General features: G+C 35.2%; 1 protein-coding gene across 1 annotated transcript in view; it reads left to right on the forward strand.

Moving 5' to 3' along the window:
- SLC9B1 (solute carrier family 9 member B1) overlaps positions 1 to 27,475 on the forward strand; it is a 70,538-nt gene that overhangs the window by 18,844 nt on the left and 24,219 nt on the right. Inside the window, exons 2-3 of the mRNA XM_057706878.1 lie at positions 11,837 to 11,906; positions 13,613 to 13,751. Of these exons, the coding sequence (XP_057562861.1) occupies positions 11,838 to 11,906; positions 13,613 to 13,751 (208 nt within the window). The 5' untranslated portion in view covers position 11,837. The remainder of the gene's footprint in view (positions 1 to 11,836; positions 11,907 to 13,612; positions 13,752 to 27,475) is intronic.

Here is a 27,475-nt window from a genome sequence, read left to right on the forward strand (position 1 = left end):
TGTTTTATAGAGGGTCCGTAAGAGAATAGAGGCATAGACTTAAAACTGATAAAGCCATTAGATCATCTAATATCCTTCCTCCCTGCCCCATTTTATAGATTTGGAATTGAGGTACTAAGAGGTGAACTGACAAGAAATTTACTCAGTATTGTGTATTAGATTAAAAACAGAGAGCTTAGATTGCCCAGCTCTTTTATAATACAAACTGTGTCCATTATTTATATGTATAAACAAAGAGACATTCTCATAAAAACAGGTGAAAACAGAACCTCTAAATCAATCAAAATGTTCCACAACTTTAAAAGCAAAGCTTAGCAATAATGTGATAGTACATACTTACAATAAAAATTATCAGTTGAATACCATAGCTTTTGCTATGAACTGTGCAAACATGTCACTTTAATAGCAAGATACATAATATGTATTTATACTCTACCTCATTCCAAAAGGACTTTAAGAAGCTTATTTTAATAAATAGAGAAAAAAAATTTTTTAAATACTGAGGTGATCATAAATGTAAGACACTGGAATAAAAACCACAATGAAGTCTTTTTGTTAGTATACAAGAAGCATGATATCCAGTAAACTCAAATTTGCATAACTATTCTCAAATTTGATTCTGCTTTCTCTAGCTGTGGGCACAAAGTAAGACAAGTACAGTACTATGCCCATTAAAAGATAATAGGAGTTTGTAATTTATCCAAGATCATGCAAGTAGTATATTTCTGTTTTCAAAGCCTTCATTCCTTCCATTATGCCAGCTCTCCAGACATACAATGAGAGGACTCCTATTATTGAACCAAACTTGGGTCTGCTCACCTGGCATGTAGTAAAGCCAATCTATTGACACAGCCTTGTGGTGAAAGAAAGTACAGAGTTTATTGCAGAGCACCAAGCAAGGAGAACAGGCAGCTAATGCTGAAGACTCAGACTCCTTGATGGCTTTCAGGGGAGGTTTTTAAAGGCAAGGTGAGGGAAGGGTCAATGGGTGCATAGTCAGCTCATGTACATCCTTCTGATTGGTTGGTGGTGAGGTAATCAGGAGTCAGTGTCATCAACCAGTCTGGGGTCTAGGAGCCTGTGGGCAGCAATGCCATTAATTTTTTCCACCTGGTCGAGGGTCGAGTATCTGCAAAACAACTCAAGGATATGGCTCAGAATATTATCTATAGCTTTTGATGAGGAACTAAGGGTCCTTGACTTTGTTTTATGGCTAAACTACTATCGTTTTGTCTTGCTTGGCTGTTTTCCTCTGTTTCTGCATTTTCTCACTTCTCTGATTAAATATGCTCTTTGGACCTTGGGTAAGGCCCAGGAGGTTAAAGCTTTTCTACAGACAAGAAATGGAAGACATGGTAAGGGGTGGTGTGCCCCTGGGAAAGCCCTGTAGGGTCCTGCTCAGTTTCACGTTCTGTTAGGAGTGAAACCATTAGACACTTGGATTACCACAGTTACTCCTGAATTACACAGGAAGGCTTTTGCTTATATTTCAAGTAATTGTACAGAGTTAACAAAATGTTTTTCTGTCAAGAAATTGAATCCCCAAAAACCAGTTATTAAGAGAAAAATAAAAATTCAATAGTTTAATTTAATCTACATTTTAAACTACATTAAAACTTTATATATTAAGGAAATAGGCATTTTAAAAATTGTCAGATAGGAGAGAAAAAGGTGTCCAGGGAAAGCAAGAAGTCCAAAGGAAAATAAAGATAAGGAGATTCTAGAGCAAACAAGAAAGCAGACAGGCACAGTATTGAAAAGGGGGGAAAGGGGCGGTGGGGAGAGAGCTGAGCCCCATGTGTTCTGCCTAGTCTGCGTCTGATCCCTGCATTACTCAAGTATTTGGTTTTTCCTCTTCAGCTTCCCACATTAAAGTGATGTCAAAAATCTATCCTGGTTAGAGTTCCAGTTCTTCAAAACTTCTATAGGAGCAGTACCTTTTTCTAAGTTGTCTTGTTAATTTTTTATCTGTCTTTACAATAATGGTTAAGGATCTTATTCATTTTATAATTTGTTTCCTTTTTCTTAATGAATTTGAAACACACTTGATGTTAGAATCTCTTACTTTTCTATCAAAGATGCGCTTCTTGTTAACCATGCAGAATGTTGTTTTCGCTGTCATTTTGAGTATCTGGTGTTTTTTAATCTCCGTTTATTCCACAAATATTTATTGAGTGCCTGCCATTGCTAGGTACTGTGTAGATCAAGGGTAAAAAATAAATAAAATAAAATAAAAATATATGGTCCCTGCTCCTGAAATGCACAGGCTTCCAGTTCCATCCAAAATGGAATAAACCCACTACAACATCTTTTTCACTGCTCACAACCCAAAACTCTGGATAAAATGCAAAGAGCAACTACCTGAGGACTCAGAAAAGTAAACAAAAGCAAGTAGCTGTGAAGAGGAGTCAAAACTATGAGGGTGAATTTCTCTTGCTCTCGTGGCTTTAACCTGAAGCTAGGCCCCAATCATTCAGCTATGCAAGGCCCACACAGGAGGCCAAAAACTACAATAGGAAACCTATCTTTATGGCCTGAAGATCTGGGGGAAAGGGCCCTAAAAATGTCCAAAGTAAGTGTGAGGAATCATTGTTATTGCGGTTGTTTTCCTTTTGCAGCTTTCCCCCAAGGGCTGGCACTACTTATTAGGGACAGCTAAAACTCAGAAAACAGCCCCCATCTTCTGACAAAAGAAACCAGGGAGAGAGACCTGGAGAGGAATGGAGTTGGGAGGAGGTGTGGATTCAGGAAAGGAGAAGGGTGAAGAATGGGGTTTCTTAATTCTGTGTAGGACCCCAACAAGTGTCTTGGGTCACCTCCAGCTGTGCATGCATGAGACAGGCTCCAAGCAGCATCACATGGCTTTAAAAACTGAAGTAAGATGAAAAACCAAAGCAAAACACTGCCCAAGTCACAGATTAACCCCTGACTGGCTTCATGGGACATACCAAAGGCAGCAAAGCAAAGGCTTTGGAAACAACTGAGATTGGAACCAGGGCTCACAGAAAGTAATAGAGAGCTTATGGTCTACACCAACTCAAGTTGATTACCTGCTAAAACAAGCAAAAAATAAATATTCCTCAGAGGATTTTTTTTTCCTGAATTTTTTTAAGCTCTTTATTGGGATATAATTGCTTTACACTCTTGTACCAGTTTTTGAGGTACACCAGAGTGAATCAGCTGTATTTATACATATATCCCCATATCCCCTCCCACCCTCCCTATCCTGGCCCTCTAAGTCATCACCTATCATTGAGTTTATCTCCCTGTGTTATGCAGCAATTTCCCACTAGCTATCTATTTTACATTTGGTAGTGTATGTATGTCAGTGCTACTCTCTCACTTCGTCCCAGCTTCCCCTTTGCCCCCTCCCAACCCCGTGTCCTCAAGTCCATTCTCTACATCTGCATCTTTATTCTTCCTCTGTCACTGGGTTATCAGTATCATTTTTTTAGATTCCATATATATGAGTTAGCATACGGTATTTGTTTTTCTCTTTCTGGCTTACTTCGCTCTGTATGACAGTCTCTAGGTCTATCCACCTCATTACGAATAACCTCAGAGGATTTTAGTAGGACCCAGAGTCTATGCAACAAAGTGTCCAGGATATACTCCAGAAGTACTTAACATATAAAGAACCAGGAAATGATTGTCTAAAGGGAAAAGAAAATCAATGGATGGATGCCAACCAAAAATGACACGGATGTTGAAATTATCAGACAAAGATGTTTCATGTGGTAAAGATAAGCATAGTTGTAATAAATGGAAAGATACTCATTCATAGCAGAAAAATAGAAACAGTAAAAAAGAAGTAAGTAAAAATTTTGAACCAAAAATACAGTATCTGAAATAAAACATTCACTGGATGGACTCAATAACAGAATAGAAATGAACTAGGAAAGAATCAGTGAACTTGGTGATAGATAATAGAAATTATTCTCACTGAAAAACAGAGTGAAAAAAGACTAAAAAAATAAAATGAACGGACCCTCAAGGACCTGCAGAACACTATTATGGAGTCTACAGCATAATGAGACAAACACATTAAACAGTCACCCTAATGAATGCATGGTTACAAACTGAGATAAATGCTCTGAAAAAAATGATCAGCGTTCCTGTAAGAACAAAAAACTGGACCTTACTTAACCTAAGGACAGCAGTGGTGTCATAAATATTTCTCTGAGGGCATGGTCCTTGAGCTGAGGGATTAAAAAAAGAGTTAAGCAAATAAAGGGGGAATTGTGGTGGAGAGTGTTTCAGTTGGAGTGAAAAGCAAGTACTAAGACTCTGCAGAAGGAATCTGGCAATTTCAAGGAACTGCAAGAACATCAGAGAGGCTAAGGAGTAAAAAAAAAGTGAATGGGGAATGGTATGAAATTAGTCTTGAGAGAGACCCTGGGACTACATTGTGCAGAATCCTGTAGGTCATTGGATGTTTGTGTCCACCCCAAATTCACATGTTGATATCTTAATCCCCAAAATGATGATAGATACCTTTGGGAGATAATTAGGTCATGATGGAGTCCTTATAAAAGGGATTAGTACCCTTATAAAAGGGACTCCAGAGAGCTGTCTCTTTGTCATATGAGGATACGAGGAGAAGTCAGCAGTCTGCAACCCAAAAGAAGGCCTTCACCAACCATTCTGGGACCCTGATCTTGGACATCCAGTTTCCAGAACTGTGGGAATAAATTTCTGTTGTTTACAAGCCAACCAGTCTTTGGTACATTGTTGTAGTAGTTTGAACTAAGACAGTCATATTAAATATTTTTGTCTGTATCCTAAAGCCAGTAAGGAGTATTGGGGCACTCAACCAGTGAACTGAAGTGAGGATTGAGGGACAGAACCTTTAGGATCCCCAACTTTTAGCAGTTGGTGAGAGAAGATGAGTCTGCAAAGAAGACAGGAGAGGAATAAGAAGAAAGATGGGGGGGGGAGTTAATAAGAGTGAAAAGAAGAATGTTTCAGCGTGTCAGATGGTCATTTGTAGATTATTTATGACCTTAAGTAGAATTATTTTGTGGAGTGAAAGGAGTAGAACCTCAGGTGGCAAATATTGATGAATGAGTGGTTCATGAGGAAAAGAAGACTGGTGAAAACCACCAACTCTGCAAAAAGTTTATTGGTAAAGGAAAGGAGAAACTGAACGAGGATGTGGGTTTCCAGGAAACTTTTATTAAGATGAGCTCATTTAAAAGTCATTGGGAAGGATCTAGTTGAAAGGAAGTGGGAGAGGAGGAATAGTTGATACAGGCAGGGAAGGATCATTGATGGTATAAACTTCTTGAGAATACAGGAAGGAATATAATCCAAAGTACAAGTGCTATGATTGCCTTAGATAGGAGGAAGGACACTTCCTTTAATGTAAGAGGGAGAGAAAGATTTGTATTGGAAGCTTGGGGTCAGGTTATCTACTGAGAATGAGGGGTACTATGTGGAGCATCAGGGCTTTGGGAAGAGTGGATAAGGTTTGGAATAGTTGTTGGGGAAAGTAAGTTGATAGAGAATGTGTTAGGATTGGTACCTTTTAAAGACCCGCTGAGGGTGTCAGTTTTGAATCTGTAGTGATGCCAGGTCGCTCTAATGCAGCTTTCTAGAGCAGTATTCAGTCTCTCAGTTAAGTGAATGGAGAACTGGGATAATAGGGTTGGTGCAGGATCAAGGTTTTTCTAGAAAAGTGCAACAACAAAACAAACATATTTCAAGAGAGTTTAGGATATTGGTAATATTTGGGGGGGGTGATGGATCAGAAATATTGAATATAAAAGGAAGTAACAGAGAAAGGGCTTAAGGATTGAGCTGAAGGTATTGCTTCAGGACTGTACATCCTAATGAGGTTTAAGAATAATTGGAGGGGGGTAAGGTGAATGTAATTGAACAAGCAAACTGAAAGACGATGAGGTGGTATTCAGAGAGGTAAATTTTTGAATTAGTGATTGTTGATAATAGAACATTTCATATGGTGGAAAAGTCCAGTGTGGCATTTCCTTTATTAGAAAGGAAGTAAAGAACTGAGGAACCAAGGTGGTAAATGAATTATCCAAGTGTATGTGTAAGTCTCAGAAAGATTACAAATTTGGGAGTCAGCTGCTTATGTCTGGTGAATAATGGAAAGGGACCAGGATAAGATTAGTAAATAACAGTGACTGGAAGAGGGAGAAAGTGGTATTGTCAGACTATACAAGCTTCAAAGAGACAGGGTTTTTAAAAATAATGTATAGAAATAGCAGGTGTCAGAAGGAAGTAAGCAAATAAACAGCTGTTATGAAAGAGGACTATAGGGGAAGTAGTATCCTTAAGGGAAGGACTTGGTTTCCGATAGGACACAGAATTTGAGAGAATGCTCTGAAGAGGTTGAGAATTTGAGGTTGAGAGTTTGATAAGTCTAGCAGAAGTTCCAGAGTGCTCAGTGAAAGGGGTTGGAAAGTAAGGGGCATGTAGAGGGCTGGATCAGAGGCATTGAAATAGAGGCAATGAAGTGATGGCCAGGGATCTTAACACCTTTCTAATCGATTTCCAATGAGCTATTTCTAAATAATTTTAGCCTTCTATGACATTCATTATTTATACCCTATTTTCAAGTTTTTCCTAAGGCCCTTATTTTTAATACTTCCTTTTCTAAAATAGAAAAGCCAGAAAGTTAGATGGATACTTGATAGATTTTTTTCTCTTTCTTTTTAAAAACATTTAAATTATAATAATCATTTTCTAAATGTTAGCATCTAAACCCTGTGAGAGCTTTGTCTATGTCTGGCACAGTTTCTGGCATATTATAAGCACTTTAGTTTTAAGAGTGTGGGCTCTGGAGCCAAACTGCCTGATTTTGGCTCCAGTTCCTTTATTTATTTAACCTTGGAAAAGTTAATTCAGTTATTGCAGAACAGGAAAGCACAGACATAGGAGTGAACCAAGGGGAAATGGTAATGTATCTCTCATCTGGGAAAAACAAGTGAGGCTATGGTAATTTGTTGAGGGCATCATCTCAGGCAAAATTCCTAGAGAACTATTCCCTAGGAACCAGAACAATGTGAGGTAAAACTGAGTGTTACTAATCTGTCTCAACTGAGCTCAGTCTCTGATTTGCCTAAAGTGATTAGCACTCCCCCACACCACACATTTCTCTCTGGAGAAAGGTATCATTCGGAGACTGTATCATTTCTTATACACGTCACGTTTTCAATAAAAATTATTAACCATACTAGCTATTGGACAATACTGTATGACCACAAACCAAGACAGAAAATTGAAAACAGAAACAGATTCAAAGGTGACCCAGATTTTTGAGTTAGGAGACAAAGATGTTAAAATGATTATGATTATAAAAACTAAAACTATAAAAGTCTCAGAAGAAAAAAATAGGGGGAAAGTTTCGTGACTTTGAATTTGGCAATGATATGTTGGATATGGCACCCAAAGTACAGGCAAAAAGAAAAAAATAGTTGAATTGGACAACATCAAAATTAAAAACTTTTGCACCTTGAAGGACACTGTCAACAGAGTGGAAAGGCAACCCACAGAATGAAAGAAAATATTTTCAAGCCAGATATCAGATAAGTGATTAATATCCATCATATTTAAAGAATCCCTACAACTCAACAACAACAAAAAACAATCTAGTTTTAAAATGGGCAAAGGACTTGAATAGGCATTTCTCCAAAGGAAATATACAAATGGCCAATAAACACATGAAAAGATTCTCAACATCACTAATCATTAAGGAAAAGCAAATCAAAACCATGAGGTACCAGTTCATACCCATTATGATGGCTGTTAATAAAAAACAAATAAAACAGCTGTCAACAAGTGTGTGGAGAAATTGGAACCCTTGCGTATTGCTGGTATGAATATAAAATGGTATGGTCACTGTGGAACACAGTATGGCCATTCCTCAAAAAATTAAATGTAGAATTAAATGTGATCCAGCCTTTCTCCTTTGTACATACCCAAAGGAATTGAAAGCAGAGACTCTGAACAGTTATTTGTACACCCATGTAATAGCCCCAAAGTTGAAAACAACCCAATGTCCATCAACAAATGAAGAGATAAAACAAAGTATGGTATATACATACAATGGAATATTATTCAGCCTTAAAAAGGAAGGAAATTCTGATGCATGTTACAACATGGATGAATTTTGAAGACATTATACTAAGTGAAGTAAGCCAGATGCAAAAGGACAAATATTGTATGATTCCATTTATATGAGGTACCTAAAGTAGTCAAATCCATAGAGAAAGAAAGAATAGTGGTTACCAGGGGGTTTGGGGAGGGGAGAATAGGGAGTTACTCTTTAATGGATACAGAGTTTCAGTTTGGGATGATGAAAAAGTTATGGAGATGGAGAGTGGTTCTGGTCGCTTAACAATGTGAATGTACTTAATGCCAGTGAAATGCACACTTTAAAGTGGTGAATTTTATGTCATGTATATTTTATCAAAGTAAAAAATTTTTTAGTAATTATGATTAATATCAGCCAAAGGGAGGGAAAATATATTATCTTCAAAGGAGCCATGGTAAGAATGATAGTTAAATTCTCAACAGAAATTATGGGAGCCAGAATACAGTGGAAAATTTTTTTTAAATGCTTACAGAAAATAATTTCTAGCCTAGAAATTTGTATCCAATGAGAATCCCCTTCAGTAGTGAAAGTGAATTTAAGACATTTCAGACAAGTAAATAATGAAAGGGTTTATTCCAACAGGTCAGTAGTATTAAAAGAAACACTGAAAACAGACAATACCAAGGTCACTAGGAATATAGAGCAACTATAAAGACCGGTTACAACCAGTGCAGTAAAGAAAGAAAAAGAGATTAAATGTTGGCAACTTATATTTGCCAACCACATACTTGTATACTTAGAAAATCCAAAAGAATCTACAGCCTGTTAGAATAAAGTGAATTTATTAAGGCCTGCATACAAAGTAAATAAACAAAAATTGTTTATATTTCTGTATGTCAGCAAAAACAAATAATGATTTTTTTTTTTTGGCCTGTGCCATGCAGCATGTGGGATCTTAATTCCCCGGCGAGGGATGGAACCCATGCCCCCTGCATTGGAAGCATGGAGTCTTAACCACTAGACTGCCAGGGAAATCCCAATGAATTTTTTAAATGGTACTATTTTGGTAACATCCAAAAAACCATCAATGCCTAGAAATAAGCGTAATGAAAAATGTGCAAGCCTTTAAACTGACAACTACAAAACATTATTAAAATAAAGAAAATCTAAGCAAGTGGAAGGATATACAATGTTCAAGGACTGGAAGACTTGATACTATTAAGATGTCAGTTCTCCCTAAGTTGATCTGTACATTCAATACAATTTCAGACAAAATTCCAGCAGGGTGTGTGTGTGTGTGTGTGTGTGTGTGTGTGTGTGTGTGTGTACTTGTGAACTCACAACTTGATTCTAAAATTTATATGGAAATACAAAGAGTCAGTCCAACTATATCAACACCTATTAATTATACCAGCATTAATGTAGTGTTGGCATAAAAATAGGAAAATAGGCCAGTGAACCAGAAGAGAATCCAAAAATACATTCACATATATATGGTCACCTGATTTACAACAAAGGTGACCCTGCAGTGTAATGGGTAAACGATGGTCTTTTTAAATTAATGGTGCTGAGTCAATTAGATATCATATGGGAAAAAATGAATTTTTATCTCTTCCTCACACTATACATAAAAATCAGTTCCAGATGGATCATAGACCTAAATGTAAAAGGCAAAACAGTAATGCTTCTCTAGAAGAATATGTAAAGAGATAACCTTTATGATCTCAGGGTTGGTAATGATTTCTAAAACAATAAAAACTCTAGCCGTAAATGAAGAAAAGAATAAATTGGGCTAAATTAAAATAAAAACTTCTGTTCATTCAAAGACATCATCAGAGTAAAAATGCAAGCCACAGAGTAGGAGATGATATTGGCTACTTATATATTCAAGAAAAGATCCATTCTAGAATACGTAAAGAACTCACAACAAATCAATTAGAAAAAGTCAGCCAATTCATTTTTTTAAATGGGCAAGAGAGTTAAACAGATACTTTACTAAAAAAGATATTTAAGTGGCCATTAAATCTATGAAATATATTAGTCATAAAGAAAATGCAGCTTAAATCCACAATGCAGTATCACCAGAATAACTAAAAGGAAAAAGACAGATGATACCAAGATTAACAAGGATTTGAATAATGCTTAAGTGTATTTGGTTCACATTCCAGCTATGCTACTTGCCAGCTGTGTGATTTTGGGAAAATTACTTAACCTTCCTGGGTCTCACTTTCAGCATCTGTAAAATAAGGGTAATAATAATAAATAATTCATAGAGTTGTGAGAATCAAATGAGATGATTCGTGTTAAGTGTTAAACATAGTCCAACTTGTGTCAGCTGTTATTATATCATTTAATCCCCACAATAACCAATAAATTAAACACTATTATATCATTATTTTGCAGATAAGGAAATTGAGGCCTAGGGAAATAAATCACTTCCCTCTCAGCTGCAAAGTTCTTGCTTTTAGTTGCTATGCCTACCACCTACCAATTCCACTTTTGGCAAATATGTAAAGAGAGTATTGAGTAATTGCCAGGCACAAGTATTCTTTGACACAAATATCAAGCTTCTCTTATACCTCCTAACCTGTACATTTATTATTCAGACTCCTTATCTAGGTTTTCAAGCTCTAATGCACTGTTTTCTCCCCTAGATATCAAGTCCCACTATCCTAATCACGACATAGTTGAGATCTTAAAATATGCTGCCTGGTTTCTTTCTCTCTCCTTGTATGATTCTTGATGTTATATTTCCATGCTCCTAGTCCATCTAACTAGTTATGACTTCTAGTTTCTCCTCATTCAGGTCACAGTTGAAATGTCCGCTTAATCACTGCAACAGCATGCTGGTTTATTTTCTTCAGTATTTAATTGCAGTCTGAAAATGTGGTTTATTGTCTTTCCCTTCCCCGCTACAAGAATATAAGCTCCATGAGAGCAGAAACCTATATTCCTGTTTTGTTTTGCTGCTTTTATCTTCAGAGGCCAGAAGAGTAGGCATTCAGAAATTATTGAGTGGGTGAACTTTGTGCCCTGACCTAATGACTCTTGTGCACTGGAGTTCACATTTTTTAATGGTGCTAACCCTCAGCCTGTCCCTTCAGAACCTGACACAGCTTAGGTGATTCACCCACATTCCTTGTTCATAGAGCTTACTAACGCTTAGCTTCTGGTCTAACAGCTAACAGGTAGTCATTCTAATAATTTTGATATTCCCTTTAACTAAAATGGAGTTTTACTTTAAAGGGACTTAGAGATCTAATTTTTTCATCAAATTTTAAAAATGAATGTTATTTTCTGTTTTAAATTCAGTTATGATTCCTTATAGAATTTTACACACTAATATTTTACTTCATTAAAGTGAGACAATATATGTAAACACCCAACATATGGTAGGTACTCAGATGTTAATGTTCCTTTTCATTAAAAAGTTTCAGGATTAAAATTGCTTGCCTTTTTAAAAAAATAAAGATACTCAAAACACATTCTTATCAAGTACTTAAAAAAAATTTTTTTTAAGATGTAGTCCAGGATTATGAACTGCTGAGAAGTATTAAATTTGGGGGGGCTAATGATTTTTAAAACTTATGCATGTGACTTTGGTTAATAATTTTAAAGTGAATATTTGGACTGTTTTTGCTATAAAGATATCCGACTTGACTTTGATAAATCTTTATGCTAAAATATTATTTAAAAATTAATCCCACTTAACCATGTTTATTTTCAGATGGACTTATAGTCCCTTTTTTTTTCTTTCAAATTACTTTTAAACATTAGCATGTACACCACAGAACCAAAAAATGAACATTTGGAGGATGAAAACGTCCAATCATCTACAACTCCTCAGGTAAAAACTTAAAACTATATTGTAAAATATGACATAAAAAAATCTGATATTAAAATTATTTTTAAAGTTTACTTAATAGGTTTCTTTATATGTGTGGTTTAAAAGTGAGAAGTGGTCATTTTAAAATAGCTAGTTTTAATAGGTCCTAAGAAATGGGCAAAAAGAATGAAAACATGGAAAGGGGTGACTGTAGATTGTTTTGGAACCAAAGAGGCAGATTTTAGGAATAATAGAAATGTGGGTTATTATTTCTTTCCATGTCCAGAATAAACTTAGTAGTTTAGAGTGCAAGAGGTAAAGAAAAATCTAAGTCAATTAAAATGTTGTGCTGTGCATTTGAAGAGACCCACGTTTTTATTTTTGCAAGTGTATAGAGTAAGTCATTAGACCTTTTGTTGGTCTAGTTTTACTAAATAATAATTGCTCATAATTAGAATTATAAATTGTTTATTTTTTAAATAGAGGTTTCTACAGTTCTTAAGGGCCAAAAAATCCATTTTAAAAAATATTTTAAATGTTCACCATTGATTCTCATTACTTTATCTGTAAAAACTTCATCCTACTTTATGTAAATTTATTATAAATTCTGAAATAATAAAACTTAATATGGTTTTATTGTAAATTACCTTTCACCCACTCTAATCAAAACTCACCTTGGTGTCTTTACCCTGGACCTTTTATATAGTGACAGACTTTCCAGAAAATGGTCACTATATCAGAACTCCAACAAGATTAATCATGATCCGATTTAAAGAACTTTGATTTTAAAGAACTACATAATTCGTTTACATCAGCTGCTGTGGTGCCTCTGTCTCCTTAGTCATTAAATGCTTCCTCTTCCTTTCCTTAATTTGTTCACGCTGTCTAGCCTTTGTTACTGTTTCTTGTGACAATGTGATGTTCTCTCTCCACTGCACTCAAAATATTAGCAATACACTCAGTGTTGGCCTGCATGTCCACACTCGTACATGCATACACACACACACACATCATGATGACAGCAAGGACATTCGAAGATCGCTCTTCCATGGTTAACTATTCTGTTCTGTTTTTTGATCTTTTGTTTTGGTTTGGTTTTTACCTTGGGAGAAGCCTTTCAATATTCTCACAAACTAAAGGTGTCTTTTTTCCCCCTAAATCAGCAGTTTCATTATTAGATTACCATTAAATACTGGAAGTTTGAGGTATACCCATAAACCATCTAAATATATTATCTATAAATAGCAGTGGACAAGGCATGAACCTTGAATTTCTGAAAGCTTGATCTGTTTTTTCTCATTTTTTGTCTCAGTTATATAATTTTTCAAATAAAATGAATCCAAGTAAAATTATATTTCACCTCTTTCCAATTTAGTTGCATTTTAAGTCTACAAAAGTTTTGTTGAATCATCTTTGGGAGTTAGATTAAGGAGGGACTGTGTTATTTATTCTGCCTGCACTATGGATGTGCTTATTCAATACACATCAATCACAAGTGAATACGACAGGGACCCAAGTCTACAGAAGGCTAAATCAAGGTGCCCTACAAAACACACTGCTGTTACCTCTCCAAATACCTATTGATACAGAGCATGAATATTCTTTTTTATGTATATTTCCATGTTCACAGTAATAATATGAGTTTAATTATGAGATTTGGTGGTTTCTTACATTCATAAAATTGTACCAAAGTATATTTCTTAAAAGACATTCTTGTTTTACTTCAGATCCTCAAAGCTAGTGATACTAATGAACAGGAAGAAACTAAGGAAACGGTCTTGTCAAAAACAGAGGAAACAAAACCACAGATGGAAAAAAAGGGTTCTTGTCCTCCACAAGGAACACTGAATAAAACTATTACAAGTGGTATGTGAAATAAGATATGTAAGTGGAGAGAAAATGAGAAATATATTTGATAAATATTAAAACACAAGCCAACAAAGCCACTGCTTAATCTGCACACTCCAGATCAGTTGAGCAGCCCTATTTGCAAGAAATATGTGGACAAAAAGGAAACAGGTCCTTGAATCTGTCAAAAATAATAATTGCTTAACAGATCTATATTTTAATGTTTTTTATGACTTTATGTTAAATTTTGGAAATTAGAAACAGAATTGATAAAAAGATTTTTATTAAAACCTACTTTTGACATTTAGTTTTAAGTAGCTAGAAGGAACATTATACTTCTGGCAATATTAAGGTTCTTATTAAAATTAAGCCCCACATTTTAAAACAGCTGCTGCCTTAAAGAGTTGTATAGAACTTGCTTTCCCACTACAATTTTAAAGCATCTCATTGTCACCAAATATTTATAAAAGGTTTTTTTTCTAGATTTCTATATGATTAAACTTGAGAGAGTTTGACCTCTAGAAGTATAGATCTTACAGAGAACAGAAATTAGATTAAAATATGATGAAAGAATAGAGTTTGAAATTTACATTGTTTTTCTTTGCTGCTTGCTAACTTAAAACTTTGAAAATTTTATTAATTGATGTAGTAAATTCATTTAGCAAAGTTTGCTTTTTAATTAAAATCAGTATTTTTTAAGCTCCTGAATCTAAAATAAACTTGAACATCTGCCAATGTAAATGATCAAACTCATTCGTAAATATAACTTCTGCACATAGGTCTCACATGCACGTCCCCATGACCTTATTTAGGGGGCAGCTTCTATACAGCAGTTGTTAGAAGTAGGGCTGGTGCGTGTGGAAGAGAGGGAAACATATTGGTCACCAAAGATTATCCATTGAGGTTGAGGACTGGTTTGCTCAGGAATTAGTTGAGGAGTTTTATAACTAACTACAAATCTCGATACCTATACCTATTACTAGTTTCCCCCTTTGTTTTCCTTCATTTTTGCAAGTTTAGAGAAATTCATAGGAAAAAGAGCTTCATGTTTCTATCTTGGGGGTCTATATTCTTGTACTCTCTTTTTCAGTCTGTCTCTCTCTTTGTCTCTCTCACATACACACCCTGTTTTCACACTAAACAATCTCTTGAAAGAGCATATACTATGGATAATAGAAAAAAATAGAGCTGAGGTTTCTCTACAAATCATGTTTAATTCACCAGTCCTACAGTGTACACAAGTTAAATAAGAAATCTAAACCTTCAACCACAGGTAGAAATCAGTCTCATCACTTTTAATCACACTGTTCATATCTCTTACTTGGACGTTAGCTCACCTAGTCACAAAGAAATGGATATTCTAAGGCAGTAGATTTAGGTTTTAGGCTATTACTCCTTTTTTGTTGCTTTTTAGTTTACTTTGAATAAAGGTATTAACTTATTTCCATGAAGTTATTTTTAGTTTAAATAAATGAAAGCTTTATTATACATCCAACTATGATTTTCAAATAATCTTGGAGCCAAATTTCTCCATTAAAATCTTATCCCTAGTTTCATAAAGTAAGCAGTCTTGGAATTTTAGAGCTCAAAAATAATACCCCAGACACTTCCAGTTTCTGGTCCAGCATCATCACTCCATCCTAACAACAAGCACAAAGCTGAACAAACTGAAAAATCAACAGCTCTTCTTTGTTCCATCAAAGAAGTGAGGTCACAGGGCAAATTACTGCCCCCTAAATTAGAGACAGTCAGGTTGATACAGAGAATCATAACTTAACAGAGCAGAAACCTCTGCAGGAACCAGCACCAAGGGTAGGAAAACCTAGAATATAATTGACAAATTAGCTGGAGTCTCAGTGTGGGCAAGTCTGAGAGTTAAAAACTCCAGGGGGAGCCCAGTCATGGTGTTGGGGGACATCCTTTTGTGAGTTTTGCCTCCAAGAGCCATCTGTCAGGGGGAGAGAAAAGGTAACCACTGTGAAATATACCAGAGCATTCTGTTCTTAACAAGACCTTCCCTCAAGAGAAACTTTTATCAGAATATAACCTTTAGGGATTTATTAGCCTAACCAACTGAGGAGAAGAGAATTACCCAACTCCAGCCTTCTCTAGCCATTCCATACAACCTAAGAGGGTGAAAAAAGAAAAAAGGAAAAAAACCCTGAGAATCACTTGTGAAATTTACAGCCCAGGGGACACAGGCTCCCTAAAAGACTGAGGCCCAATCATAGGTCTACGGAACTCTTCTTCTCTCCCTACAACTTACCATCACGTTAGCACAGGTCCTTTTACCCAGGACATCATGTTCCCCTTTCAACAAAAATATATAAGATGTATTAAAAGGCACAAAAACACAGTTTGAAGAGACAGAGAAAGCATCAGAACCAGACCCAGGTATGGCAAGGGTGTTGGAATTATCAGACGATGAATTTAAAACAACTCTGACTAATATACTAAGGACTCCAGTGGAAAGGTAGACAACATGTAAGAGCAGATGGGTATTGTAAACAGAGAGATGGAAATGCTAGAAATTAAAAACACCATAACAGAAATGAATGCCTTCAGTGGGTTCATTAGGAGACTATATACAGCTGAGGAAAGAGTCTCTGAGCTTGGGGATTTGTCAATATAAACTTTCAAAACTGGTAAGCAAAGAAAGAATTGAGAAAAAAAAAAGGAACAAATGTCCAAGAACGATGGGACAAATACAAAAGTTGTAACATATGGGTAATAGGAATACCAGAATGAGAAGAAAGACAGAATAAATATTTCAAGCAATAATGACTGAGAATTTCCCCCAAACTAATGTCAGATAGCAAACCACACACCCAGGAAGCTCAGAGAACATGAAGCAGAATAAATTTTTGTTAAAAACCCAAAAACCCTTCTTAGGTGTATCATACTCAAACTGCAGAAAATCAAAGATAAAGAAAAAACCTTGAAAGAAGCCAGAAGGAAAAAAACACCTTACCCATAGTGAAGCAAATATAAGAATTACATCCAGCTTATTCTCAGAAACCATGCAAACAAAAAAAGAGTGGAATGAAATATTTAAAGTGTTGAGACAAAAAAACCCATTGAAGCTGGAATCAACTTTTTCCAAACTCCTGTGAACGTTGATATTTCGACCTTTTCCAATGAATCATAAATGTTTTTAATGACATGCAGATAGTGAATCCTTTCTAGAAGGTTTTTAATTTACTTTGCCCAGATCCATCAATCACTATCAATGGCATCTATAAAATGTTTCTTAAATAATAAGACTTGAAAATAGAAAGTACTCCTTGATACATGGAATGCAGAACAGATGTTTTTTTAGCAGGTGTGAAAACATTAACCTCATTGTACATCTCCATCAGAGCTCTTGGGTGACCGTTTGCATTGTCAATGAGTAGTAACATTTTGAGATCTTTTCTGAGCAGTTGGTCTTAACAGTGGGCTTAAAATATTCAGTAAACCATGTTGTAAAACAAGTGTGCTGTCACCCAGGCCTTGTTGTTCCAGATTAGATTTGGCATCATTCTTACCGGCCCTGGGATTTTTGAAATGGTAAATGGGAATTGGAACAGAATAGAGAGCTCAGAAATGAATCCACATAAACATAATCAACTGATTTTTGACAGAGAAGCAAAGGCAACCCAATGGAAGAAACATAGTCCAGTGCTAGATCTACTGGATATACACATGCAAAACAAATTAACCTAGATCAGATCTTAAGCCCTTTATAAAAATTAACTCAAAGTAGAACATAGACCTAAATGTAAAATGCAAAACTGTGAAAATCATAGAAGATAACATTGGAGAAAATCTAGATGACCTTAATTATGGTGATTACTTTAAAAAAGAAAAGAAAGGCACAATCCATGAAATAAATAATTGATAAACAGAACTTATTTAACATTAAAAACCGCCACTCTGTGAAAGACAACACAGAGTCTTGTTATCACAGGAATGAGCACACAAACCACAAACTGGGAGAAACTATTACAAAACACGTATCTGATAAAGAACTATCCAAAATATACCAAGAAGTTTTAGAACCCAACAATAAAACAGACAACCTGATTAAAATGGGCAAAAGACCTTAAAAGGCACCTCACTGAAGAAAATACACAGATGGCAAATAAGCATATAAAAATGTTCCCAACATTGTATGTCATTAGGGAATTGCAGATTAAAACAGCGAAGTACCACTGCACATCCATTAGCATGGCTAGAAATCCAAAACACTGACACCAGATGCCGGTGAGGATGTGGAGCAACAGGAACTCTCATTCATTGCTGCTAAGAATACAAAATGGTATAGCCAATTTGGAAGACAGTTTGGCAGTTTCTTACAAAACTAAATATACCCTAATCGTGATTCAGCAGTCACTCTCCTAGGTATTATTTACACAAATGGGCTGAAAATTTATGCCCACAAAAACCTGCACACAAATGTTTATAGCAGCTTTGTCCATAACTGCCAAAATTTTGGGGGGTGCTTACCCTATTTGTCAGTATCATACTCCTGTTTTTTTTTCCCAAACTCTCCATCATCTCATAAACTTTTGTTGTTAATAGTACTTTAGTGAATTATAGTCAACATACCACAAAGTGCACAGATGTTCAGTGTACACAGCTCAAGGAATGTAGACAAATGCATACACTCGAAAGGCATCACACGCACGAAGATAATATAGAAGAGCCTTGCAATAGTATGACTTTATCCTTCTTCTGCCCTTGTGCTAGATTTATCATATATGAGGGTGAGTCAAAAATTATCTGCACTCTGGCTCTAGAATTTATAGAAGTTTTAATATAACTGGGGTGCGGATAATTTTTGACTCTATCATATTTTATTTCTGCATTCTTATTATTTTTGCTTTAAAAAGCCAAAAGTCTTTAAGTTTAAAAAATGTCCCTTATATTTGTTCACATATTTACATTCTCTGTTTCTCTACATTTCTTTCTGGCAATCTGGGCTTCCACGTGGGATTCTTTCCCTTCAACCTAAAAAATTTCCTTTAATGTTTCATGTTGTGTTGTTGTTCTAGCAATTAATTCTCTCAGCTTTTATTCATCCGAAAATCTCTAATTTGTCCTTTTTAAAGAATTGAAGTACATTTGACATATAACATTAGATTAATTTCAGGTGCATAACATAATGATTTGATATTTGTAAATATTGCAGAATGAGCAACAATAAGTCTATCATTCATAGACTTTTTTTTTTGTGATGAGAACTTTTAAGGTCTACTCTTAGCAACTTTCTAATATGCGATACAGCGTTACTAACTATGGTCACTGTGCTTTACGTTACCTCCTCATGACTTATTTTGTAACTGGAAGTTTGTTCCTTTTGACCCCCTTCACCCATTTTACCCATCCTCCTACCCACTGCCTCTGGCAGCCATCAGTCTGTTCTCTACATCTATGAGCTTGATTTTTTTTAATTCCACATATAAGAGAGATTATATGGTATTTGTGTTTGTCTGACTTATTTCTCTTAGCATAGTGCCCTCAAGGTCCAAGGTTTTCCTCCTTTTCTGGCTGAATAACATTTCATTATATACACATATATACTATATGTATAGTACTGTATTTAAATATGTATCTATAATTTTTAATCCATTTATTCATTGATGAACACTTGAGTTGTTTCCATATCTTGGCTGTTGTAAATAATGCTGCTATGAACATGGGGATGCATGCATCTTTTTTTAAAATTAAATAATTCATTAATTGGCTGTGTTGGGTCTTCGTTGCTGCACACGGGCTTTCTCTCATTGCAGGGAGCAGAGGCTACTCTTCGTTGAGGTGCATGGGCTTCTCATTGCGGTGGCTTCTCTTTGTTGCGGAGCACGGCCTCTAGGTGCACGGGCTTCAGTAGTTGTGGCACGTGGGCTCAATAGTTGTGACTCGCAGGCTCTAGAGCACAGGCTTAGTAGTTGTGGCGCAAGGGCTTAGTTGCTCCGTGGCATGTGAAATCTTTCCGGACCAGGGATTGACCCTGTGTCCCCTGCATTGGCAGGTGGATTCTTAACCATTGCGCCACCAGGCAAGTCCTGCATACATCTTTTTGAATTAGTGTTTTCTTTGGATAAATACCCAGAAGTGGAATTGGTGGATCATATGGTAGTTCAAGTTTTAATTTTTTAAGGAACCTCCATTCTGTTTTCCATAGTGGCTTCATCAGTATACATTCTCACTGACAGTGCGTGAGGGATCCTTTTTCTCCACATCCTTGCCAGCATTTATTATTTGTGATCTTTTTGACACTAGCCATTCTAACAGGTGTTAGGTGTTATCTCATTGTGGTTTTGATTTGCATTTCCCTGATGATTAGTGATGTTGAGCATCTTTTTGTGTACTTGTTTGCCATCTGTATGTCTTCTTTGGAAAAATGCCCGTTGTGATACTCTGCCCATATTTTAATCGAATTGTTTGGTTTTCTTGCTATTAAGTTGTATGAGTTCCTTATATATTATGAATATTAACCACATATATATATGATATGCAGTATTTCCCATTTGGTAGATTGTCCTTTCATTGTGTTGTTGGTTTCCTTTGGTGTGCAGAAGGTTTTTAGTTTTACGTAATCCCACTTTTTTTTTTTTTTTTTTTGCTGCCTTTGCTTTTAGTGACAAATCCAAAAGATCATCACCAATACCAATGCTTAACACCTATGTTTTCTTCTAAAAGCTTTATGATTTCGGGTCTTATGTTCAAGTCTTTAATACATTTTGAGTTAATTTTTGTGTATAGTGTAGATAGAGGTTAAGCTTCATTCTTTTGCATGTGACTGTTCAGTTTTCCAAATATCATTTGTTGAAGAGATTGTCCTTTCCCCACTGTGTATTCTTGGCTCTTTTGTCATAAATTAATTGACCATATATCAGTTCATTTCTGGGCTCCAGAATAACAAATGACCCAGTGATCTATGTGCCTGTTTTTATGCTAATACCATACTGTTTAATTACAATAACTTCATAATATAGTTAGAAGGTATCATGCTTGCATGATACCTTCTTTCTCACCTTTATTTTTGAAGTATATTTTTGTTGGGTATAGACTTCAAATTCACAGGTTCTGTTTCCTTTCAGCCCTTTAAAGGTGTTCTTTCGTTGTCTTTTGGCTTCCTTTTATTTCTAATGACACGCCAGCATAATTCTTATTGTTTTTCCTCTAAATAAAATGACTATATTTTCTGGATGATTTAAACTTTTTCTCTTCATCTTTGATTTCTACAGTTTAATTATAATGTGACTAGATATACTCGTCCTTGTATTTATCCTGCTTGGGCTTCACCAGACTTTTTGGACCTGTGTATTTTCTTTAATCAATTTTGAAAAGTCATCTTCTCTTCAGATATTTCTTCTGCTCCATTCTCTCTCTCCTCTTCTTCTGGGACTTCAGTTATACGTCACACCATTTCATATTGTTTCATTGGTTTTCTTTTTGTTTGTTTGTTTTCATTTTAAATTAATAGCCTTTTAAAGCAGTTTTTTTTGTTTTTTTAGATTTACATAAAAATTGAGTGGTAAGTACAGAGAGTTCCCATTTAACGCTTACCTCCCCACCCCTATACATACACACCATCTCTTCTGTCATTAACATCTTACATTACTGTGGTACATTTGTTACAATTGATAAACCAATATTGTACGTTATTACTAAAGTCCATAAATTACATTAGGGTTCACTCTTTATGTTATACATTCTGTGGGTTTTGACATACATATAATGAGATGCATCCACCATTACGGTATCCTACAGAATAGTTTCAGTGCCCTAAAAATTTCCTGTGCTCTAGCTGTTCATTGCCCCCTCCTGGAATCCCCTGGCAACCACTGATTTTTCTTTAACTGTCTTCGTAGTTTTATAAACTTTTGAAAGTCCTCTTTCTTCCTGGAAACTTTCCTCCCAGAGACCTCCATTTTCCTGCTTCCACCTATGTGGTTGTTTTCTAGGTCTGTGGAAGACTGTCATCCTAGAGCTTCTTTTCAATGCTCTCGTAATTTGGTTCCACTGTTTCGAAGATTAAAATCCTTCATCTTTCCTGGCCTCCTCCTGGTTTTCTAGCGTACATACTCAAGTAAGTGTCTAAAAAAGGATACATGAGAGCTAACTTACAGAGACCTCACATATATGAAAACGTTTTTATTCTGCTCTCACATCTGATTAGTTGGATATATAATTCTAGATTAGAGATACTTTTTCTTAGAATTTTGGAAGGGTTCATCCACTGTCTTCTAGTATCTAGAGTTGCTACTAAGAAATAGTACATAAATCTGTTTATGATTCATTTAGAAATGGCTTTTTTTAAGGTATCTAGAAGATTTTAGCATCTTCTCTATATCTTTGCTTTTGCAACATTTTCTAGTGATACGTGTAGGTACAGATCTTTTTTTCATGCTTTGTATTGAGCACTTAGTTGATGCTTTCAATCTGAACACTAAGAAAGTTACATATTATTTCCTTGACAATTCCACCCCCCCCCCTTTTTTTTCCCTTTATTCTCTTTTCTGGTCAGATATTGGACAACCTGGATTGGTTTTTATCTCATAGTTACCACCATTTTATGTTGCTTTCTTTTCTAGGAGATTTCCTTTACTTCATTTTCAGTTCTTCATTTTTCATTTTTTAATTTCAGCAATCATATTTATTTTATCTCCAAGAACTCTTTTTGTTCTCTAATTGTTCCTTTCATATGGTATTTTATTCTTATTTTATGTACATTCTCAAATCTCTGAGAATATAATTTAAAATTTATGTTTTATTTTATTCTGGTCCCTGAATTATCTATTTCTTCTAAGGACAGTTTTTCAGTTTGTTTTGCTTGACTTTACCTTTTCTTACTGCTGGGTTTTGCTTTACATTAATGATCCTTGGTCGTCTGATATTTAAGAAGGAAGATCTCAGTAGTTTATGCAGATATACTATGCTGTTGTGAAGGTAGGACTGTTTTTTTGTCAAGTCCCCTCTCTGAGACCATCTTCTGCTTGGGACCGGGCAGGACAAAACTTTACTGACTGATAGGCTTTAGCTTGTGGTAAATGGGCATGGAGCTGACTATGAAGTTGTAGGCTTTCCACGTACCAGAATGAGTTGTTGTCACTCTGGAACTCCAGCAGTCACTCTTAAAGCTTTAGATCTCCGTTAAATAATCCATTCAATGACCAAAAGTATGATAAATGTTAGCAGTCTCTAAGCACAGGAATGGAGAGAGGAGTAGAGTTGTAGACTGATGCTGTTGTACCATACATAAACCCTTGATTAATTCCCCTTGTTTAGGCCGCTTTTCTCACGCCTTCCTTTAGCTGTATACTATTTCTAAGCTCAGAGATTCTTCCAGTTTCTATTGTCAAATGGATTTCTTTTGTAGGTACCTCATATGTTTAAGGCTGCGGCTTTCTCTGCCTGTTTCCATCCTTCAGCCTGGTCCTATCTGCTTTCACCTCCCAGAAGTGTATGACAGCCACTCTCTCTTCCCCAATTCTCTTCATGGTGATATGTTTATTCTTTTTTATATTTCTATACTTTTATTTCATTTAAGCCTTATGTGCCCTGTCTGCTATCTTGAACTAGCTTGGTTTTGTTCTTATGTCCTTTTCTTCCTTCACCCCACTTTTTTCACTTAATGAAAACTCTCATTCATTTAGTTTATCAGCTCTCAGGTTGCTGTTGGGCAGGATAGCAAAAAGATTAATTTCAAAGGGTGTACTTATTTGTACAATAAATATCTGGTTAGTAAAATTCCATGAAATATTACTAACTATAGGAAAAAATATATGAGGCAGAGAAAAATTTTGTAGCCTTGCTGGAAGAAAGACATTAGGAAGACTAAAAACCAAGAAATCTTCATGGGTCCCTTATAGTAATTTTCTGCCTGAAGCAGTCTCCTCTTCACTTACATCCACGTAGAATTTTTCATTTCAGTTGTTAAAATGGGAGCTGGGAAACTACAACCCATAGACCAAACCCAGTCTCCTGCTTGTTCTATAAAGTTCTATTGCACTAAAATGGCAAAGTTGGATTGTTGTAACAGAGGCCATATGACTAACAATGCCAAAAATATTTACTGTCTCGTCCTTTACTGAAAAAAATTTTTGACCCCTCTCCTAGAAGATCATTCCTGTACCATATCCCCTCTTTACTTCCTCTTTCAGGGATAGAGCTGCAATTTCATGGGTAACCTAGAGCCCAAATTTCTCTATCATATCAGATATATAATCTGGGTGGACACCATCAATTCAAAGAATCTTTGGGTCTTAAACCAACTGAATTCCATATTATTTCACTCCCTCTCCCCAGTAACTTAGTACCTGAACATTCTCTATACATTACTCTCATTTTTTAAATAGAAAACATTTGATATTGGCCTATTTGGATTTTTCCTTTCTTCTTGAATCAATTTTGGTAATTTATGTCTTTCTAGGTATTTGTTTATTTCATCTAAGTTGTCTAATTTTTTGGCTTGAAGTTGTTTATAATATTTCCTTAGCATTCTTTTAATTTCTGTAGGGTCTATGGTGATGTTTCCTCTTTCCTTTCTGATTTTGATGGTTTGTGTCTTCTCTCATTTTTCTTGGTCACTCTAGCTAAAAATTGATCTGTTTTGCTGAACTTCTCAAACAATCAATTTTTTGTTTCATTGATTTTCTTTAATGTTTTTCTGTTTTACATTTTATTATTTTCTACTCGAATCTTTTTTATTTCATACATCCTACTTACTTTTGATTTGGCTTACTTATCTTTTTCTAACTTTTTAAGATAGAAGTTTTGATTGTCAATTTTAGATTATTTTTCTAATATATTTTTTAAACCTATAAATTTCCCTCTACACACATCACATTCCTTTAATATTGATATATTCTGTTTTCATTTTTATTCACTTTATGAATAAAATGTTGTAATCCCTCTGTGTTTACTTCTTTGATTTGTGATTACCACTTGCATGATATATATTTTACGTCCTTTTATTTTTAGCCTGTTCATTTCATCTGAAGTGTGTTTCTTGTAGGTACCATATAGTTGGATCTTGCTTTTTTTAATCCACCATGACAATCTTTGCCTTTTGATTTTAAGTCCACTCACATTTAACATAGTTACTGATATGGTTAGACTTATGTCTACCATTTCATTATTTGTTATTTGTCATGTCTTTTTGTTTTTCTGTTCCTACTCTACTGCTTCTTTTGTGTTAACCAAATATTTTTAGTGTATTATTTCAATTTCTGTGTTAATATTTAAGCTGTATTTTAGAGATTTTAGTGTGAGTGGTTTCTCTAGGAATTACCATAATCACCTTCAACTTTTTACAGTCTACTTGAGTTTAATATTGACTTAATCTGGTATTATATAGCAACTTTGAGCCAGTACACCTCTATATACTATAAAGTCAACAATATTTTGTTATTCTTATTGCTCTTAGTAATCTTAAGCTTTTTTAAAAAAAATTGAGACAAAATGAGAAAAACATGTATACACAATCTTTTATACTTAGACATTTATTTATCATTTTCAGTGCGCTTTATTCTTTCTTATTGGTTCAGATTACCAACTTGCATCATTTCCTTTCAACATAAAGCTTTTCTTTAGTATTTCTTTAGCAAAGATGAATTCTTTTTATTTATTTATTTTTGTCTAAGAATGTCTTGAAGCTTCATTTTGAAGGATGATTTTGCTGGGTATAGGATTCTTGATTGACAGTTTTTGTTTTTGTTTTGTTTTGTTTTTTCTGTACTTTTGAAATGTCATTTCACTGCCTTCTGGCCTCCACTTTTTTCTTGTGAAAATGCTGCTGTTAATTGTATTACTGTCCCCTATATGTAATGAGTCATTTCTCTTGCCACTCCCAAGATTTTCCCTTTGTCTTTGGATGTCTTTGGTTTCATTAAATTTGGAAATTTGGACATTATATTTTTAAATATTTTCTCCCCCTTTATCTCTCTCTCTTCTCCTCCTGGGACTCCCCTTATGCATATGTTAATACTCTTGATGGTATTGCATTGGTGTCTGAGGCTCTGTTCATTTTTCTTCATTCCTTTTTTCTTTTTGTTCTTCAGATTGATTAATCTCTATCGATCTATTTTCAAGTTTGTTGATATTTACTTTCACAAGCTCCATATGCTGTTGAGCCTCTCTGGTGAGTTTTTCATTTCAGTTGTTGTATGTTTCACTTCTAGATTTTCTTTTATTAAAAAAAAGGGAGTTGGCCTGCCTAAAGTTATGGATCCATATTAGATAATCTCTTGTAATTTTTAAAATTCAGTTTATTTAAACTAAAAACAAAAACAGTTCACCCATTTCTCCCATGCCCATTTTCATTTTAAAGTAAAATTTATCTCTTTATTGATATTCTCTATTAAATGACACATTTTTATCATATTTTAATTATTTATACATATTTATAATAGCTGTTTTGAACACTTTGTAAATCCAACACCTGGACTCACTCAATGTCTATTGATTGCTTTTTTTCCTGAGTACGTATCATACTTTCATGTTTCTTTGCATGTCTAGTAAATTTGGTTGACAATTAAACATTTTAATTATACATTATTGCAACTATGGATTCAGTTTTATTTTTTAGGGTTTTTGTTGTGATTCTTATTGTCATTTTGGTAACTCACATGTAACTTAAACTGTCGGTTTTAACCTGCCTTATGGTTTGCAGCAGCCAATGGTTCTTATCAGTTTTTGTTTGTTTGTTTTTAGCCTGTCTTCCTAAGGGTTCCCCTTTTGTCTGCATAGCTTAGTAGTCACCTAATGATTTGGGAGAGACATTGTGTTCAGGCCAATAAGGCTTCCACCTTCTGCCAGGTGATCTGTAGGTGAGTTGAAGAATGCATTTAAAGTTGCTGCTAGTACTCAAGTCTCACATCGTTTTTCACTTTTTGCCATACTCTCTTGAGTCTTCCCTGCATTTGTGTGCTTGCCCAGTTAGCCATGGATATGTGGAGAACTTATTTCAAACATTCTATGACTCTTTCGTATCCAGTATCTCCCAGTCAAATTTTTGGCTGGTCTGCCACTCGCCCCAACTTGGACTGCAACCTCAAACTACCAAAACTACATGTTTTCTCTGTCCATTCCCAAACCAGCCTGCCACTTTTAGTTAGCAAAGTCATGAGTTTTCTGCCTCCACTTCATGTCAAATACATTCCACCTCCTCTGGCAGGAAAGCTGCTGGTTTTTACATCCAACTCCATGCTGGTATAACTGAGCTGGAGTGGGGGAGAAGGATGAGAGGAATGGTAGCAATCCCAGGCAGGAAGGCCTCAGACTCTCACTTATCCTACCCAAAACTCTAGCGCGTTTTTCAAGAGTAAATGCTTCTCAACTTATAACTGCCTTTGGTCAGTTTTCAGGGTCCTGAAATGGTTGTTTTTATTATTTTGTATGGTTCCGTATGTGGACTTTTTTATTGAAATAAACTGCCAACCTCTTCATGTTATCATTGTTGGAAATCCCATATCCAACTTATTTCTATATCCCCCAATTTAGCAATTTGGATTAGGTATTTGTTATACAGACACTTGTTTAGACCAACCTACATGTTTACAATTTTTTTTGTTCATTATTCCTTCCTTTTTAGTCCTGTGTCCTTATTCCTAAAGCATATCTTCTAATAGTTTTTCCCTGCAGTTAAAATGGAATATATTCTTAGATATATTTGCTTGACAATATCTTTAATTTGTCCTTTTCTTGAATGTTAGTTTAACTTGCTGCAGAATTCAACATTGGGTATTTTATCT

The sequence above is a fragment of the Hippopotamus amphibius genome, chromosome 13, assembly GCF_030028045.1.
Source record: "Hippopotamus amphibius kiboko isolate mHipAmp2 chromosome 13, mHipAmp2.hap2, whole genome shotgun sequence".
Classification (NCBI taxonomy): Eukaryota; Metazoa; Chordata; class Mammalia; order Artiodactyla; family Hippopotamidae; genus Hippopotamus; species Hippopotamus amphibius.